The sequence below is a fragment of the Ptychodera flava genome, chromosome 13 (genome assembly GCF_041260155.1).
Source record: "Ptychodera flava strain L36383 chromosome 13, AS_Pfla_20210202, whole genome shotgun sequence".
Lineage (NCBI taxonomy): Eukaryota > Metazoa > Hemichordata > Enteropneusta > Ptychoderidae > Ptychodera > Ptychodera flava.
The window spans coordinates 36,604,311-36,621,817 of NC_091940.1; the positions used below are offsets into that span (position 1 = coordinate 36,604,311).

General features: G+C 35.1%; 1 protein-coding gene across 6 annotated transcripts in view; it reads left to right on the plus strand.

The window, feature by feature from the left end:
• The window catches only part of LOC139148327 (adenylate cyclase type 2-like), a 158,831-nt gene extending 141,715 nt beyond the window's left edge, over positions 1 to 17,116 (plus strand). For all 6 annotated transcript variants that reach the window (XM_070719708.1, XM_070719713.1, XM_070719707.1 and 3 more), the window contains 8 exons: positions 412 to 587; positions 3,831 to 3,915; positions 6,376 to 6,534; positions 6,896 to 7,042; positions 10,724 to 10,894; positions 11,842 to 11,965; positions 13,372 to 13,496; positions 14,267 to 17,116. In XM_070719708.1, coding sequence (XP_070575809.1) covers positions 412 to 587; positions 3,831 to 3,915; positions 6,376 to 6,534; positions 6,896 to 7,042; positions 10,724 to 10,894; positions 11,842 to 11,965; positions 13,372 to 13,496; positions 14,267 to 14,413 — 1,134 coding nt within the window. In that variant the 3' untranslated portion in view covers positions 14,414 to 17,116. The remainder of the gene's footprint in view (positions 1 to 411; positions 588 to 3,830; positions 3,916 to 6,375; positions 6,535 to 6,895; positions 7,043 to 10,723; positions 10,895 to 11,841; positions 11,966 to 13,371; positions 13,497 to 14,266) is intronic.
• Positions 17,117 to 17,507: the final 391 nt, after the last annotated feature.

Genomic DNA, 17,507 nt, shown 5'->3' on the forward strand with positions numbered 1-17,507 from the left:
TTTACTTTGTTCTTTGTTAGATATAATTCATATGATATTATGATTAACAAAATAAATGATCACTTGCCAGGGTTAGCACTAAAACAATTGTGAATTCCAATATTTTGATGATTCAATTATTTTTCTTACATATATACAAGGAATCATGTGGCGTGTGTGTATTTGCAAAACATGTACAAGCAGTATGAGTGAAAACTCTACAAGCCAGTGACCTAAGCGTATTTCAGCCTCAGGTGAATGCCACATGACCATGAAACAAAATTAATCAACAATGATACAGATACCAACAGCTTCTTCACAAGTAGTATGTGTTACATTTTTCACCGATGAACTTTGGTAGATGGTATTCAGTGTTGATTCATGATTTTTGCCTCTGCAACGCAAATCTTGACAACTATTTTCTTCTCACAGTATCTCATGTTGAGTTGTGTACTAGCTTTGATGTCAACCATGGTCTTTCTACGCGTCACCTATTGGTTCAAAGGTTTACTGATGTTAGGTGCTACGATAGCGTATTTAGTCGTGATCAACTACACTCACGCCAGGATATTTGACTTTTACGATCACACCATGATGCTTCAAACAAAGTAAGTTATTAACAAAGTAAGAGTTTAAAGGAATACTCATGCTCCATAAATTGGTGCAACCTGATGGCAGATCGGTACTTCATATCACAGAACAGGGCAGACAAAAACATGCTTCGGGTATGATGGTAGTGGGCAGGCGAGTTTGTTATCTAGTTCCTCATTAGCAACATGCTTCAGTGCCCTCTGAAATACCACTCTTTTTGCTTCGATTCTGCAAATGCTGAATAGTTATGACCATAAATTTGTAAGATTTATATCATTTTCTGATCATTATAACCACAGTGTATGAATTCAATTTGTTTGGAGCTACCCGCAAATTTTTATATTTATAAAAACGTCATAACACAGTTTTGATAATTTTTAGTCCACTCTGTGGCTGATTACCTGGATTACCTACATACCAGTACATCATCCTAATTGGCATGAAATCAACAATACTAGGAAAATTTCACTCTAATGATATCAAGTCATGCGGTATTGATCAACAGGTTGATTGTATTCCAATGCAACAGACACACATCTGCCTCACAAAAAATGAAGAAAATGTTGAATTTTCCCCCTAACCCCAATCTCTAGTATGAGCCTTGCACATTCATTTACCGTTACATTAGTTTCTTACAAGCTACTTATTATCTATCCTCAGGCAGGACTACATGTACATGTCACATCAGTACAGACTTGCTTATATTCTGTTGATATTCATATGTGGTTGAAATATTACAAAATTCAAGAGAGTTCAGAAAGTGAAAGTCTTCTACAGACAAACAGAAAGTACTGAGCATTTCATTCAGTCACCTTTAATGCCTCATTCAAAACTTAAAGCCATGCCTCAGTGAGGGAATACATGGGTGCAGAGGTTGCCAAGCTGCCATGGTAACAGACTAATGAGCCACACCAGTCATGTATTTCCTGAACATTGTAATACAGAAAGTAAAGACCCTGACAATTTGTAGACAAACACTTTCAATGAGGCTGTAATGTTGTCCTCGAGGCAATGACATTTTAATTCCTTGAACCATGTGTGTGTTTTCAAGGCTTAGGCAAATACATCATCATTTGAAAAACACCAACTTTAAACCTGCTGTGAACACCTTCAAGTCATATTTAGTCTTGGATTGTCATGAATGTTTGAATTTGTCACGTGATTTGAAAATTCTTCCCATTAAGGTGGTTGGAAAGGCTAGAGCGTCAGTTATAAATTTCAACAAAACTATTAAAATATAAAAGTAGTCAACATTCTCTGTGGAATAAAAAAAACTAGACATTTGGGCACAAAGGCATTGCAGAATTATAGCCTGTTAAAACTTCTGAAAAACTGACCAAATAAGAAGAAGTTGGGGAGTCCTTAGTGTATTAACTATGGTAGAGGTCCCCTAGCTTTTAATAAAATGTTTGAAAAGGGAAAGTCATTATTTGCTGTTTTTCAGGAAAGTTTGACAAGGCAGTGCTGGCATTCAGAGTGAGTGACTGCTATTGTAAATGCATTTCTAGATTCTTTGAGAGTCAAAGAGGTGTCAAAAGTGAGATTAACCAAAAAAATTGCTCTATGACGTCAAAAGAGGGGTGCAAATATGGCTTGTTTTCAACATTTTTGACAGAATAACAGTTTTCCTACATAAATTGTATACCAATTTAATCCAACTTTGAAATGAGATATGGACATGGAATTTTTACAGCCTATTAACAAGGTTACAGATAAGATTTGTACGGCACAATTTTCCTGTATTTGAAGTACTTTTTGAAAAATCACATTTTGAAATTTGAAAGAATTTTTAATAATTTTTTGATATATAAACCCATGTAAAATCATAAAAACAAATTTTATTTACAAATCCTGCGTACAAATCTTACAATAAATAGTGTCAACATATTTATAACTAATTTGGTAATATTAATACTATCCAATTATTATAAAATTCAAATATGTAAAAAAAATATGAAAAATTAAATTTTTATATTTACTGGTGTCATATTTCAAAATCATGGCTGCAAATATACAATTTTTATATTCTTTGGAGAAAATATTAACTAAGGGAGATATCCTGAAAATTTGAACTAAATATCTTGATTCTAACACTTGAAACTTGACATTAACTCTGAGAAAAGAATTGGTGCAAAAATAGCCTTTCCAACCACCTTAACTCAGCAGGCTGCATCAGTTACGACTTTAAAGTATACGAACGTTGCATGAGAGATAGTCATAATGAAATACATGTATACAACAGTGAAATATCTGCCTTCATGCTGACTTTCACAATTGAATACAAGTCTATACAGACCGTAGTGCAAACAGCTCCTTTCTAGGAATCTGTGCTCTGATTAAGATTAAAGACCAACTACAGAGTCCAGCAGTAAAGGTGTTGTTTATCTGCTGAGATCAATTAGCTATCATCATTTTCAAAAATAAAAGATTATCTTTTTATTTCTTATACAGAAGGAAAATAGTTTACAAATGATGACATTCCATCGGCTGCAGGCACTGTCTTTACCTTCATTCTGATTCAGTGTAATGTTTACAAATAACATCATTAAAATGAAAAATTTTATGTTGATCTGTAAGTTTGGATCACAAACAAAGAAATTACACATGCAATAGTTATGACTATAACTTCAAAGCAACTGCAAATATGTTACAATTAACATTAGAAAAGGCACATTGATTGCTCAGACTACAAGCTACGTGAACCACCACAAATGCAACAAACAGAGATTGACACTGTATGCATCACTAGTAAACTGGACATAAAGACCGCTGGACTTGACACTGATCCTCAGATTACAGGAGGCACCATTGGGCAGTGGTTGGGGTATAGGACTCACCATCGGAGGACGATGACTTTGAGATCTAGTAATTCCAGAGTAACAGACTCACTTTTGTAGGATAGTGGGTTCAAAATTCTGGCATGATATTGGGCAAGACATTTACCTCTCATCATTGCTTCACTAGTTCGTAGTGGGTACCTCACCCTGTCATTGGGTTTTGTCTCTTAGACGAAGGGTTGAAGATGCAAGAAAAAGCCAAATGAGTTTTTTCATTCTCAGAAATAACTGTTATTACCAGTAGAAATGGATAAAAATCTAAAAAAGACAAAAAACTTCAGTTTGCTAGACTTGTTGAATCTGTATTACAACAATGAAACTTTGCAGTCATGTGTGCCAGTACAGACCCAGAACAATGTTGAGAATTCATGAGATACACACTCACAACTTGTTTTTTCTTTTTATTTATTCATGTACATGTAGGTATGATGACTACTTGGTTACAAGATGGGGAGCTACTGTGTATTTGGTCACTATCTTTGTTACACTGTTGATACTTGATAGACAGGTAAGCCAACAAATAATTCACAAAACCTAAAAAAGAAAATTATGTTCCTACTCAAGTTCAAACAAACAAACCCTTAACTTTTTCCCACTGACAAATGAATCCAGTTTGATGTGGGAAGAAATTAACAAAATCATAAATTGTTTCAACCGCATCATGCCATATAAATGGCAACTTCCACTTCAGCAAGTGTGAACTCAGAAAAGTGTGGATCAGCTCTATGGAAAACTATCAGATGATCAAAATAATAATGCTTACATGTACTATCAGTAAAAAATTGAAAGATAATATCACCCCTGGCTTTTTATAAAATCTATTTGAAGTGACATGTGACAGGAAATACGCATTTATCAACCAAATTAGGATGAGCCAGTCCTTTTGACTACAAAATGCTAAACCAATTAAGTGAGTGAGTCTCCATTTTCACAGTGTAATGCAGCTCTCATATAAATGTCTGCACACTATTTCACAGTGTAATATACCGGTAGCTGTAGCTGTCATATAATGGCTGTACACTGTTAATGTCATGTAAGGTTATTCAACAGAAATAATGTATACGAAGCAGAGGTAGAAGGTATGACTATAATGATTTGAGTTTTGTGGAAACCTGTGGAGTCATGTACAGTAAAAGAATGTGTTTAGATCCCATGGCTGGTTTTTTTTTTTCAAAACTTGCGTATAATTCTATAAGCTTTAGAAGGTTTACATGATCAAGCTTCTATCCTACCATGACATCACAATTAAAGGACGTTTATCCCAATTAAATTGTCATTCATAGGCTTCAGGAATAATGTATTTTTATTTGAAAAGTTCAATGCTTTGTCCTTCTTTTCCATTTTTGCTATCACATTGTAGTCATCAGAGATATAAAAGGAAAGCTGAAAAACAAAACGTAATGAAAGGGAAGTGATTTGTAACACATACCCAGGTGTGAATAAAATCAGCCATGCATCGTAACTTTCCACATGGATGGACATTTTTATCAATCTCTGTGATCAAAATTCTTGTATATCAAGCTTAGTCACAAACTGTTTGAATGCCATTTGCACATCAGTGGCCACTTCACTCTCTGTCCAATCGATAAATTTTGAAGTTTTAAAATTCATGTGTTGTTGACGAAAAGCCACAGATTATTCTGACCTATTCTAGAGTAAATTATTTCAAAAAATAATTTTAGTTTTAATATATTAGTTATGATTTTAATGATATGATACACTCTGTCATTTCTTTTGCTTACTGTTTGTATTTCATTTTTGGAAAATGATTCAGTAATTTTTCTTTTGGATGTAATTGGATGTTCAAGTATCTATGTGAAATAATTCTATTTTGGGTGAAGAAGTAGTGTGACTGTATCACACCTGTGCGTAAAATCAGACAGAGATTTTACTGCATTAGTGCACGATTAGACCGTCAAATGTGCAGTTAGGTATCACAACTTTACAAATCACGACATATACTTCTAAATTGACATTGAAGTGACAAAGTTTGCATAGCATGCTCAGCACCTGCAGATTGATGAATTGAACAGGAAACATTGGAGTTCCTTACTGTCCGTCTTGAGATTAATCAGAGTAACATACTTTTTGAACAGGAAAGTTAGAGATTGATGATGGGTTTGTTTTCAAGGTTCCAGAGTTACACATCCCAGTTCACGTCTTTGTGAAAAAAGAATGTCTTTGTTTTACTTCATGTAAATTTGCAGGAAATGCCATTTCCCATCTTTGTTAGCAGCCTTATGAAAGTAAGACTGTAAATACATATTGAATTTATTGTTCTGAAATTTGCTAATTGCTAGGATTACAGGTAATTCTGTTTGAACTATTACTGTATAAGTCATTGGGTGATCTACCTTTCTTTGGAATAATTAAATTGATCAGTTTGGTAGAAAGTTACCCTTTCTGAGTATATCTTCAGTTACAAACACCAGGTGTACGTATTGTTGTGAAAGGCATCCTGTCAGATCTATTCCATTACTGCATATAGTTACTATGTCCATGTTTATGTCATCATGTGTACATGTTCTCAGTTGTATGCATACACATGTATGTATATGTATATACTATTTTTTAAGCTGCATTGAAAATAATGTAGACTCATTATACTTAAACCGACACTAAAGGATAGCGTATTGACCAAACTGACATGATAGTCCAAATTAGACAAATATGAAAATGTGAAATGGTTAAACCAAAAAATGATTGAATCACTAAAAATTGTGTTCGTTCGATTAGCTTTGTAATTCCATCACATATGTACCATGTATATTTATATTTGATCTAATTACCCGTAATATCTCACATATTTTGTACTCCAGTCTGCAAATAATGTTGAACATATCCATGATGTTTTGCATGAAAATGAAAAAGTTATAACATCAAAGGAATGGTGTTTTCTTATTTGACATAAAAGAGTATGGCTGTACTGAAATCAGTGTGTAATTTTATGTCATTGATTCCTCTACAGATGGAATATACTGCTCGATTAGACTTTCTGTGGCAGTCTAAGTTTGGTGTGGAAAGAGAAGAAGTGGAAACAATGGAATCTTTGAATAAAGTTCTGCTTGAAAACGTCCTGCCTAAACATGTTGCCGAACACTTCCTGAGATGCGGGATGAAATCTGATGTGAGTTTATACCCATCATACCCTGCACTCTAGCCACAATGCTATTGGCTGAGATTGATTTCTTATCGTTTACTTCACTACAGAGAGGCATATCAAAAGACTTCAAGAATTTTTGCTTTGTTATGCCTATGGATTGTAGCAGCCATTCTGCTCAGAAAAAATAATTGTAACTGTAGGTAAAAGAGATTTTGGTGCAAAGCCATTGGATATCTGAAATATTTAAATATATGCAATGTGAAGTCATCAATGTGAGTCTTACAAAAGCGACTTCATTTTTTGTGCATGATTTTCTTTTTTTCAAGCAATTCATGGAACACTGTTTTAGCTTCTTAAATAATGTCTTTTATGTCCCTGTGTATAGGAACTTTATCACCAACGTTACAGTCTTGTTGCTGTCATGTTTGCCTCCATACCAAATTACAAGGAATTCTACACAGAAACAGATGTCAATCGGGAAGGTCTGGAGTGTTTGCGACTCTTAAATGAAATCATTGCAGATTTTGATGAGGTGGGTGGTTGAGTAATGATTTTGCCCTACAAGTATGCCCAGCAAAATGATGTATATATATTGCCATTGACAGTGTTGTTTGAACACCGGTGAAGAGAGTCTGCAATAGTACTTCTTTCTTGTGGCTATTTAGGGTAAAATGTAAATAACTGCCTATGCTGTATTCATATTTATGACTCAAAAGCTATTGTTGAGAGCGTTTTAAAGAGCTCACCAAGAATTAACACAATGAAAAGTGATCATATAAAAGCTATTTAAGTTTCTTAATTTTATTTTGCTGTCACGTGACAGGACATGGTAATGCATTGTCTCTCCTGGCAAAACCAGTTTGATCTATTCATGCAATGGTGAATTAGAACTTGGCTTAAAACCTGTGCCTTCAAAGCTGGTAATTTAATAATATGAGATTACACTGTACTCAATATCTGTCATAAATTTGAAATATTAGAATAAAAAATTCTGTCATGTATGAGTGTTCTAGCTCAAGGTCATCCAGCTCAAAGTTGTATGGAGCATCAGCAAGCCTGCACGCCACTGAACATCTCTGTCTATTGTAGTGGAGCAATATGCCAGCATGCACGTCTTCTTTATTCTTCAAAACCAAAAAAAATATTTCTCACACATAGATATGTCATGAACTACACTTTGGTTTCTTAAACTGACATTTTAGCTCTAAGAAATTTTACATTCTATTCGGTTGGGAACAGGGTAGTGTTCGTGTTTGTCTTTGTAGATGTGGGACCACAGGTTAATTTTCTGCCATTAGTGCTTTTTAATGAAACAAAAGAGAAATTATCATGATGTTAACAGTTGTAATACACTTAGATGAGGATAAACTGACATTTTAAAAACTCTTCCAATATTGCCATGTTATAATAATGGAAAGACCTGTAATAGTACCGGTGTAGTGCTCACAAACTAAAACGTTTTCATCTTTACAATTACAGTATACTTCATTAGTAACTGGATGCTGTTAAGGAGACAGAGAATTATTGACATAGTATCAACTAGCACCCTGTGTGTATATGGAAGCGCATGTAGTATCAATGTGTCTGTCAAACTGTCTGTCTCAAGAATCACTGATAAGATAAAAAATGTAATGGTATGATCCACAACTGATGCTCAGAAATGATTGTTGTTCTGTATATGACAGGCCTGTACAATAATACATCAAATAAAAGAAGAAAACTGATCATGAAGACATCAAAACACTAATGAGGAAAGTCTGTACTCTAAGCAAAGCTTAATGTTAGAGACAAATGAATGTTTGGCAGGGGAGACAAGTAAACATGTCAATTATTTGTTTGACAGTTAGATTTATGACTGCGAGACCAATGTATAATATCACTATGACTTGAATTTCAAGGAAAATACTACTTCGCTCACTGCTGTCATCTTTAATTCCCTGTAGCAGCCTATGTGCACATTATAATTTACAACCAGTGTAGATTAATAAGAGTCTACATTGATATTTTGATATTTGATTATTTATATTTTGATAAGTAGTACATTTTCCTGATTTTCAGCTGGAGGTTTGTTTATTGTACTGAATTGTCAAAAATATCCCAATTCATTACCCAGTATGCAATGCGGTGGTGTCCAGACATGATTAGTGGTATAGCATAGCTTGAGACACAGTCCCTCCACAAGATATCACACTCATGGCTATATTTGTCTTCACATATTGGTCGAGTTTTCATAAAAAAGACATCACCAGTCTTGAAATAAGTTATCGAAGTTTGGCTTTTACTCAGAGAACCAGAAAGCAATAAAGTTTTTGCACCACTCTGTTAATAACTGTGACTATTCAAACCGCAAGCTGTCAAAATGCCAAGTTACACTGCTAGTGTAACTATGCATAGACTCTTAAAAAGGAGTATTAGCACAACCAGACTGTCAACCTATGTTTTCCTAAAACCTGTATTTTCATGAAACTTTCTGTGATTTTCTTTGCTGAAAGCAGCACACTTATCAGTTGAAATTATGAATATAGTTATTCTTTACTGTGTGGTTTCACCTGGACTGTCAAATATATTGCACAAAGTCACCTTGAAAAATGTCTCACAGGTTACACAGTACCAGTAACCAATGGAAACTGTAAGTTTTGTTCACAGCAATGAATCAAATGTCTCATTCATCAACAATGTTGTAAAGTTTCAAAAGAAATTCTTAAAGTAGTGATTTATTTATTATTTTTGAAAATTACACAATGGATGCAATCCTGAATTGACATTTGTTTTATTCGTAGCCAACAACACTTAATTTGAACCACCAAAATGTATGGAATTTAACAAAAATGCATATTAACACTAGAGTGCTTTCTCAGACAGGCAGGCATTGTACTGATTTTGATTTACTGTGTTATTTTCTGTGCATGATCTTCCTTTTTCATTAGCTCTCACATAAATATTACTAGATTTTGTCACAAAGACCATTTTCTGGATATTAAAATGCCACACTGAGCAGATGGTACATGTGAAAGAAGGATTATAGCTCTTGTTACTGCCTATTTTCAAATGCTCCAGGGCAAATACTACATCTTCATAAAAAAGTTGAGGAATTCAAGCATGACCCATGATTAATTGCAAATGGTTTCATTGAGTATTTTCCCCAAATATCAATGGAAACAGAAACTGGGATTACATCTCAACATAACAAAGATCGATGTGTCCATGACAGATTGTATTCTTTCTCCTGATAGTTTTCCAAGCACCCAGCTGTTTAATTGCAGCCCAGCCACTTGCCCTTTCATTTCACAGCCCTGGAGATTTTTTTTTTGGCTCTCCAGCTCCCCATACTTGGCTGGAGGCATGCAAATGAGACTTGACATATTAGACCATAATATTCCTAGAGCAATGCATCGCCCAGGATGAAAGGAACCCAAATGCACATGACTATCAACTCCATGGTGATTAATGAGAACCCATTCACAGAGACACACAGTCGACACAAATTTACTGTAATTGTGCCTATGATATCAGTATGATTATCTTTATTGATTGTCAGCAATTTTCTGCTGTCCATCCCACTTACTCAGAAACATTCATCATAGTTATCGCCAGGTACTAATGTGAGCTGTTTTGTTATTTCTAAATCTTTTGTCAACAGCAGTGGCATTCTGCTATAGATATTGATGTTATGTGTCAGTGCACTAATGGAAAATAAGAAACACAAAAACATTTTGTTTACCATTTCCAGAACATAACAACATATCAAGCATAATGTGGTGTACTTATATAAACATCAGGAATAAAACAAAAAAATTCATGACATTCATTTATTGCACATTGTGGAGAATTTCAGGTACAACTAGGTTTTAAATTTATCATTAAATAAATTAAATGACTTTTGGAGGTCAGCAAATGCAGTGATATTTTTTCTCTTCGTTCAGTTTTTCAATTTAAATAAATATGTTTCTTTACTTTACGAGCATCAAAATTGATTCCTTGTACTGTACAGGTGCCATAGATCCCTCGGTTTGAAGAATGCAAAAGATCATTCTTTCAAACACTTCAGTAACACCAGTAGAAAACTCCCCCACTCTTTGATTTTAAACCACGCCAACCCCTTGGCATTTCAAGTCATTCAGATTGACCTTTACTGCAGATCCTTGATTGACTGCACAAAGTTCAAATATCTTGTAACTTCTTGACTCCTGCCTGTCATTCCTCCTGTGTACAGTTGTTGTCCAAACCCAAGTATAGCTGTGTTGAGAAAATTAAGACAATTGGTAGCACGTACATGGCGGCCGCTGGCCTTCATCAAAGCCAAGAACAGACCGATGCTGATGATGACAAACCTCTGGAAACATTGGAAAGAATTGATGAAGAGGAAGAAATAGTAAAAGACAAGGTTTGTTGGTTTTTATTAAATAATCATAATTACTGAAGGAAGAATATGTTAGATATAGATTGAAACATCTGAAGAGAGTGGCGTAATGGATGTAGTGCAGGACATTTTTGACAGGAATTTTGATCACCATAGTTTTGTAGACAAATTACACAACAATCGTACATGTCAAATGATCCTGTCCATATTGTAAGGGAAGTCTAATTTTATTTTATCATTTGCAGTTGCACATTAATGGTGAGTTCAATTTAAGTCCAGCACTTCACTGAACCAGCGCAATATTAATTGTAGCCAGGAGTTATGATAGCCAGTTTCACTGTTTGCCTCTAGTGACATCATGACATGACACAACTGAAATAAAAGTGATTAAGATAAATGTTTAACAAAGGCTAGCAAAGGAAAGAACAGGCATGTACATATAGGCTCCATGGGAACGATATGAATTTGATGTAATGGCTTTAAAAACAGACATTTGTTGTCAAGCTCATTATGTAGGTTGAATAAATGATTTGTAAATTCAACAATTGGATACAATTATTTTATTTTGAGCAAGTGTGAAGTTAAACAGATCAAGGACAAATTTCAGTGTAATTTTACAACAGGCTAAGTTTATCATACTGTATAATTATGAAAAGATTGAAATATGGCATGATGAAATAGTATATGTGTTTGAACTGCCGTACCATGTTTATTTAATAGGCTGAGAAGCTTTGTTTTTGTTGACCTGATTTTTTTTGTCTTCTGTAATCAATATTAACACAGGCCATACAGCTACAGTATGTTTTTACAAACCAAATACTGGTTATTTCATTCCATTGGGAACAGACCAAAAAAGCATGATCGATTTTACGCAGTACAAAAATGACTGAAAACTTGTCTAAAGTCAAAGTCACTGGGGTTTAAATGTCACATTTATACTCCAACTTATTTATTTCTAAATCTCTTCATAGGATGATCGTCATTCCAAACAAGCGCTCTATTATGTTGGAGTTCTGACAGAGTTTGCCATGGCAATGATGACAAAATTGGAACATATCAATAAGCATTCATTTAATGATTTCAAATTACGAATAGGTAAGGAAGGTTTTGCTGACTTTCTCTGATGCCCTATTGTCAACGTTTAAGTAGCCATATCTGTGTAGAGCTAAATTCTTTCTGTTTGGATGGTGTCTGACATTTCAATGAAAGAAGTCATACAGAAATGGATGATTATCCATACTGTGATCAATGGCTCTGATGAATATAACAGGCAGGTTCCAGTTGACACGTACGTGTTGAATGGACCAGATGAAAAGGCTGAATTTTATGATTAATTTGCACTTTTTATGTTATGAAGTCAGTAAACCACCACATCACCAGTGTGAAGCTGAAAATATATGCATGTTCTTTGCTTCACCTTCAAAATACAGGTAGCTTATGGTACCTTTACAGTTGGTGCAAATATTCATAGAGGTGTCCTTATTTCCATTTTATCAAATATGAATAAAATTTGCATGTGTAAATGTATCCTTATTTTCCCAACTATTTTTCCAAATATTTTGAAGAAGCTTGTCCAATAGCTATTAAAATTTAGTATGCATACATCCGGAGGTAAAGTATTTAGTTATAGTCAAATGGACATGAAAATTTCATATTTTAATTTGTTCACTTGTTCAAAATTTATGTTTTGGAATTAAATGAGCCCCTGGTCAGTTGTTTCAAAGTTAATATGTGAAACAATGCTCTAGTTACACTTTGGGTTATGCACTTGTAAAGTATCTAATTAGTTACAAAAGATTGAGACATGATGTAGTAATTACTTGAATGTAGGAGTGTACAAAAGCTGAACAACCTAAATTACCCTGTTTAACCCTTTGAGCGCTGTAATTTTTTTCCCGCCAAAATTTAAGTGCAACATTTAACCAATTTTTATAAATTTTTCTGTGCTTTTATTATAATTTTGGGCCAAGGCATCACATTTCATTGGCTACAGATTTTTTCTCAAAATTTTGGCAAAAATCTGAGAAAAATTGACTTCAGTTTATTTCATAAAGAAGACAAAAATAAACTTTGGCGCTCATGGGTTAACATCACATTGTTAACAATGCTAGTCTAAGAGTGTTTTAGACATGTCTCGCATGCTGAATTGGTAATAAATTCATCACACACTGTCTTTGTCTATCAACTTGTTGAGCTGTGAGAAATTTAATTTTTCATGGTTTCTATACAGCCTCAACAGTGCACATCATGGCAATCTATTTTTCCCTGCCATCTCTGAAAATCTTTAAGTAGCAACTGATGCCATCTAGTCATTGTATCTGTTTCCAACTTCTGAGAGTTGAATCAAATGTTAGCATGAACCTTTGCATGATCGAGTTTGATCACTTAACCTTTCACCCCAATTCTGATAAATGTTGACTCACCATTGATAGTAGAGTTGTGGCCAAACCATGGTGGTAAAAGGGTTAAAAAGTCATTTTGCACATCAATGACTCTTTCAGGAATCAATCATGGATCAGTTGTAGCTGGCGTAATAGGAGCTAGGAAACCACAATATGATATCTGGGGAAACACAGTGAATGTTGCTAGTCGTATGGACACAACTGGTATGATAGGACGTATTCAGGTAACACCATTTTAACAGTACTTTAGCCTTCTTGTAACTTCAACAAATATACCTGCGGTCAAAACTTCATTTTCCTGTGCTGTTTGAAGCAGTGAGATGATAATGAATGACTTGAATCAGGATCCTTTGCTTGTGTCCAAATATTAAAGGGAGCCAACATCTAACTGTGTCTGTATATGTGCATTTCTGTTGGTTCAATATTGCAAGAATCACTGAAATTTGATGTGTGATGCACTACAGTACAGAGAGGCATTTGGGATGTATATTGTGTTGTGTTTGATGCCTATGGTTTGTATGGTTTTCACATTATCAAAACCCAAATTTATTTTCCAATTTACCCAAGGCACAGTGGGGCCATTTTACCACTCTCTCATTTGTACATCAATCTATCTGCCGATCAGTCTGTCTGTCTATCTCTCCATATGGGAGCCTATTCAGTGCACCGTAGATTTCCATTACATCGTCATTCTCTTCAAAGAAATGCTTCATACAAGCAGAGAATGAGCATGCAAAGAGACTATTATCAACTACATTTCATACATGTCTCTTACATTCAAAAATAATGTAAGGAGAGTCTAAACATTGAAAGTGAGCACAGTGAAATTTTATAGAGTAACACAGATATCATCTTTACTCTAAAGAAATGATGAAACACCCAATGAGTCTATGCACATGTTATAAATAAAAAAATAAAAATGAAAAATTAGAAACATCACTTTTTACATCATTGTTTATGAGGCACAGCTCTGTCACATTTGTCTCTTAAACAGGTTACAGAAGAAACAAGTAAAGTTCTATGTCAGCTAGGGTTCACCTGTGAGATTAGAGGATATGTGACTGTTAAGGGTAAAGGCAAACTGAAAACATATCTTGTGAAACGTCTAGACAAATCATTATCTCAGACAGCAATCCATTGAAAGGAAGAAGATGGCATTCTGTCCTGTTCTTGTGCTTATGTCGTCAAAGCATCAAATGTGTATCCAGATTGTCAGCCTGGTTGGCAAGCAACACATAGCTCAGCACCATTGATGGAACAGAACACTTGGATGAACTCAGCTTGTCACAAACGTCCAACAAACACTCTCATCCTGTCATTAAATTAACAACTTTGCAAGACGGCATATCTTTTGATAATTCATAAGTCAAAATATCAGTGTGAGAAGCTGGTAATAAAGAACAAACTGCACAGCTACTTTGAAGATTTTAAATATGACATCATCTGACTCAAGAAATCTTGGACAAATACAGCATAATGATTTACAAACTGTGTGCAAACAAAGACTGCTACTAGGTAATCACCTTAAATCCATGGAAATAGCTTTAAAATAGGATGGACAATGATTTTATCAGGAGCATCATGTGAACATCAATCATAATGCCATTTTATCAATCAGCTTGATAAAACCAGGTGTCAGCTTGACAGTTAAAATGGCAGATCCTCTTTTCTAAGGATGAGTTGCTTGTTTACTAACTTTTTATATGAAAAAACCCATCAACACAGATGACTAGCTTGCCAATAAACAATCTGCGGAGGAATTATCCTCCAATTAGAATAGCTGAAATCAGTTCTTTTGGTGTGAAACAGCTATCTCTTGATAAAGCCATATGCATACATTGCTGTACACAAAAATAATACGTGTGAGGGTCAGTACAACAAAGAGAGAGGCTACCTTTACAAGGTAAACAAATGGTTCTGTAAACTATACAATCACCTTCCCACATGGTTAAACATTGTATATGTGAAGCAGTGTTGATGGATCACAAGTCAGTACTTTCATGTATGGTAAAACTGCTCGCTATGAAAATAAATGCAAGTAATTTAGTTTCCTCTGTGCCTGACAACCCTAAGCTCTCGGCCCAGACTTTAAGAGTCAAAAGGCAAACCATAACATATTCATGGTATTACTCCTCTTGGCCATGACTTTAAGGGTCAAGAGATAAACCCTAATATATTCATGGCATGACCAGTGTTCCCTCAAAGGTTTTGAGTGCCTGAACAACTTGTGCTTTGGTGTACCAAGGGTATGATGGCCATCTTGGCACATGCAGCTATGTTGCATCTTCTCTATATATGCTAATTTATTGACTTACGTAAATCCAGTCACATAATCACAACATACCCTGAACGCGTACATGTGCCATGTGGTGGTAGTAACTGCACCACCAACAAGCACTAAAACTCAAAGGCAAAAGTTAAATCGGCACTGACATCTCACCTTATTCCCCCAGTTTTGATGTTCAGAAACATTACCATGACAAATATCCCTCCAAGTGACTGAAACTAAAGTTGCGCAAAACATGAAATTCCACTGCGAGAGCAGTCAGAGACACTGCACAACTAGCTAGCAAAGAAGCCTATTAATGATTACTGGGCAGGATTTCTCTTGACCCTGACTGTGAGGGTCAATAGGTAAACCCTCACATATACATGGCATGACTGCACTTGACTCTGACTTTAAGGGTCAATAGGTAAACCCTCACATATTCATGGTATGACTGCACTTGACCCTGACTGTGAGGGTCAAAAGGTAAACCCTCACATATTTATGGCATGACTGCACTTGACCATGACTGTGAGGGTCAATAGGTAAACCCTCACATATACATGGCATGACTGCACTTGACCCTGACTTTAAGGGTCAATAGGTAAACCCTCACATATTCATGGCATGACTGCACTTGACCCTGACTGTGAGGGTCAAAAGGTAAACCCTCACATATACATGGCATGACTGCACTTGACCCTGACTGTGAGGGTCAAAAGGTAAACCCTCACATATTTATGGCATGACTGCACTTGACCATGACTGTGAGGGTCAATAGGTAAACCCTCACATATACATGGCATGACTGCACTTGACCCTGACTTTAAGGGTCAATAGGTAAACCCTCACATATTCATGGCATGACTGTACTTGACCCTGACTGTGAGGGTCAAAAGGTAAACCCTCACATACTCATGGCATGACTTCTCTTTGCCCGGCCTTAGGGTCAAAAGGCAATCCTATATATGCAAATTCACTGCCACACCGGTACCAAGTACTTAACACTACACCTTAAGTATAAGGAATGTATTACTACATATAATTTGTGGGTTATTCAAGTATGTTTCGAAACCTGAAAGTTTGGTGGTGTTCAACACATTTCATATTTACATATCTCTTTATTTTTGTTTTCTATGCAACCTTTGTCGTTTGTACATGAACTTTAATGTTACCATTTTAACCAATCTGAAAAGGGGAAGTAATTCTTTTAAGGCAAAGTAGCTAAGTTTACATGAGAGTTACTTTGAAAATTCAATATTTTATTTACTGTTACAGGAATAATTAATGATGATACAATAACATTTGAAGTTTTGTGGTGTTTTTTAAAGTCGTTATTTATTATAACATCATCTTCACCTTAGTTCTGAAGGGTGCCTGAAAGCATTATCAATTACACTGCAATATTTGTATTACACTTTGAATCTAATTTTCCAAGTTTAAAATCTATGCCCATTTCTTCTGGTCACTGACTCAGTCAATTTTATGCATACTACAGTAATGGACACAAATGTAAAGAATTGTATTAAATGTGGACATTTTATCTTTTTAAAAATAAAAATGTCACTTTTACAACTACTTGTGTGAGTGTTTATGTGCAGTTGCCTGCCATTCCATCCTGCAAGATGAAATCTCAGTTACTATGAAGGGTATGGCCTGAAGGAATTTGAGAATTTCTTCTGGTGAGAAAGATGTAAGAGGAGAAAAATGTGATCGCAAGCCCTGGCTGGGACAGTAGGCTATGTGGGGGAGACCACAAGGGGATCTCCCTGTCGTATGATAATTTAAAATATAATAATAAATGATACATGAATACTTCGTACGCTACATTCATATGCACTTCTTTCATGCTTTCGATATGCTTTCTGTATGATGAATTATGTTTCTTCAGGGTGACAAAGTGATTTTGAAAGTTGCTGCAACAATAATCAGAGATGTATATATTGTAAAATTTAAGCTTACTGAACAT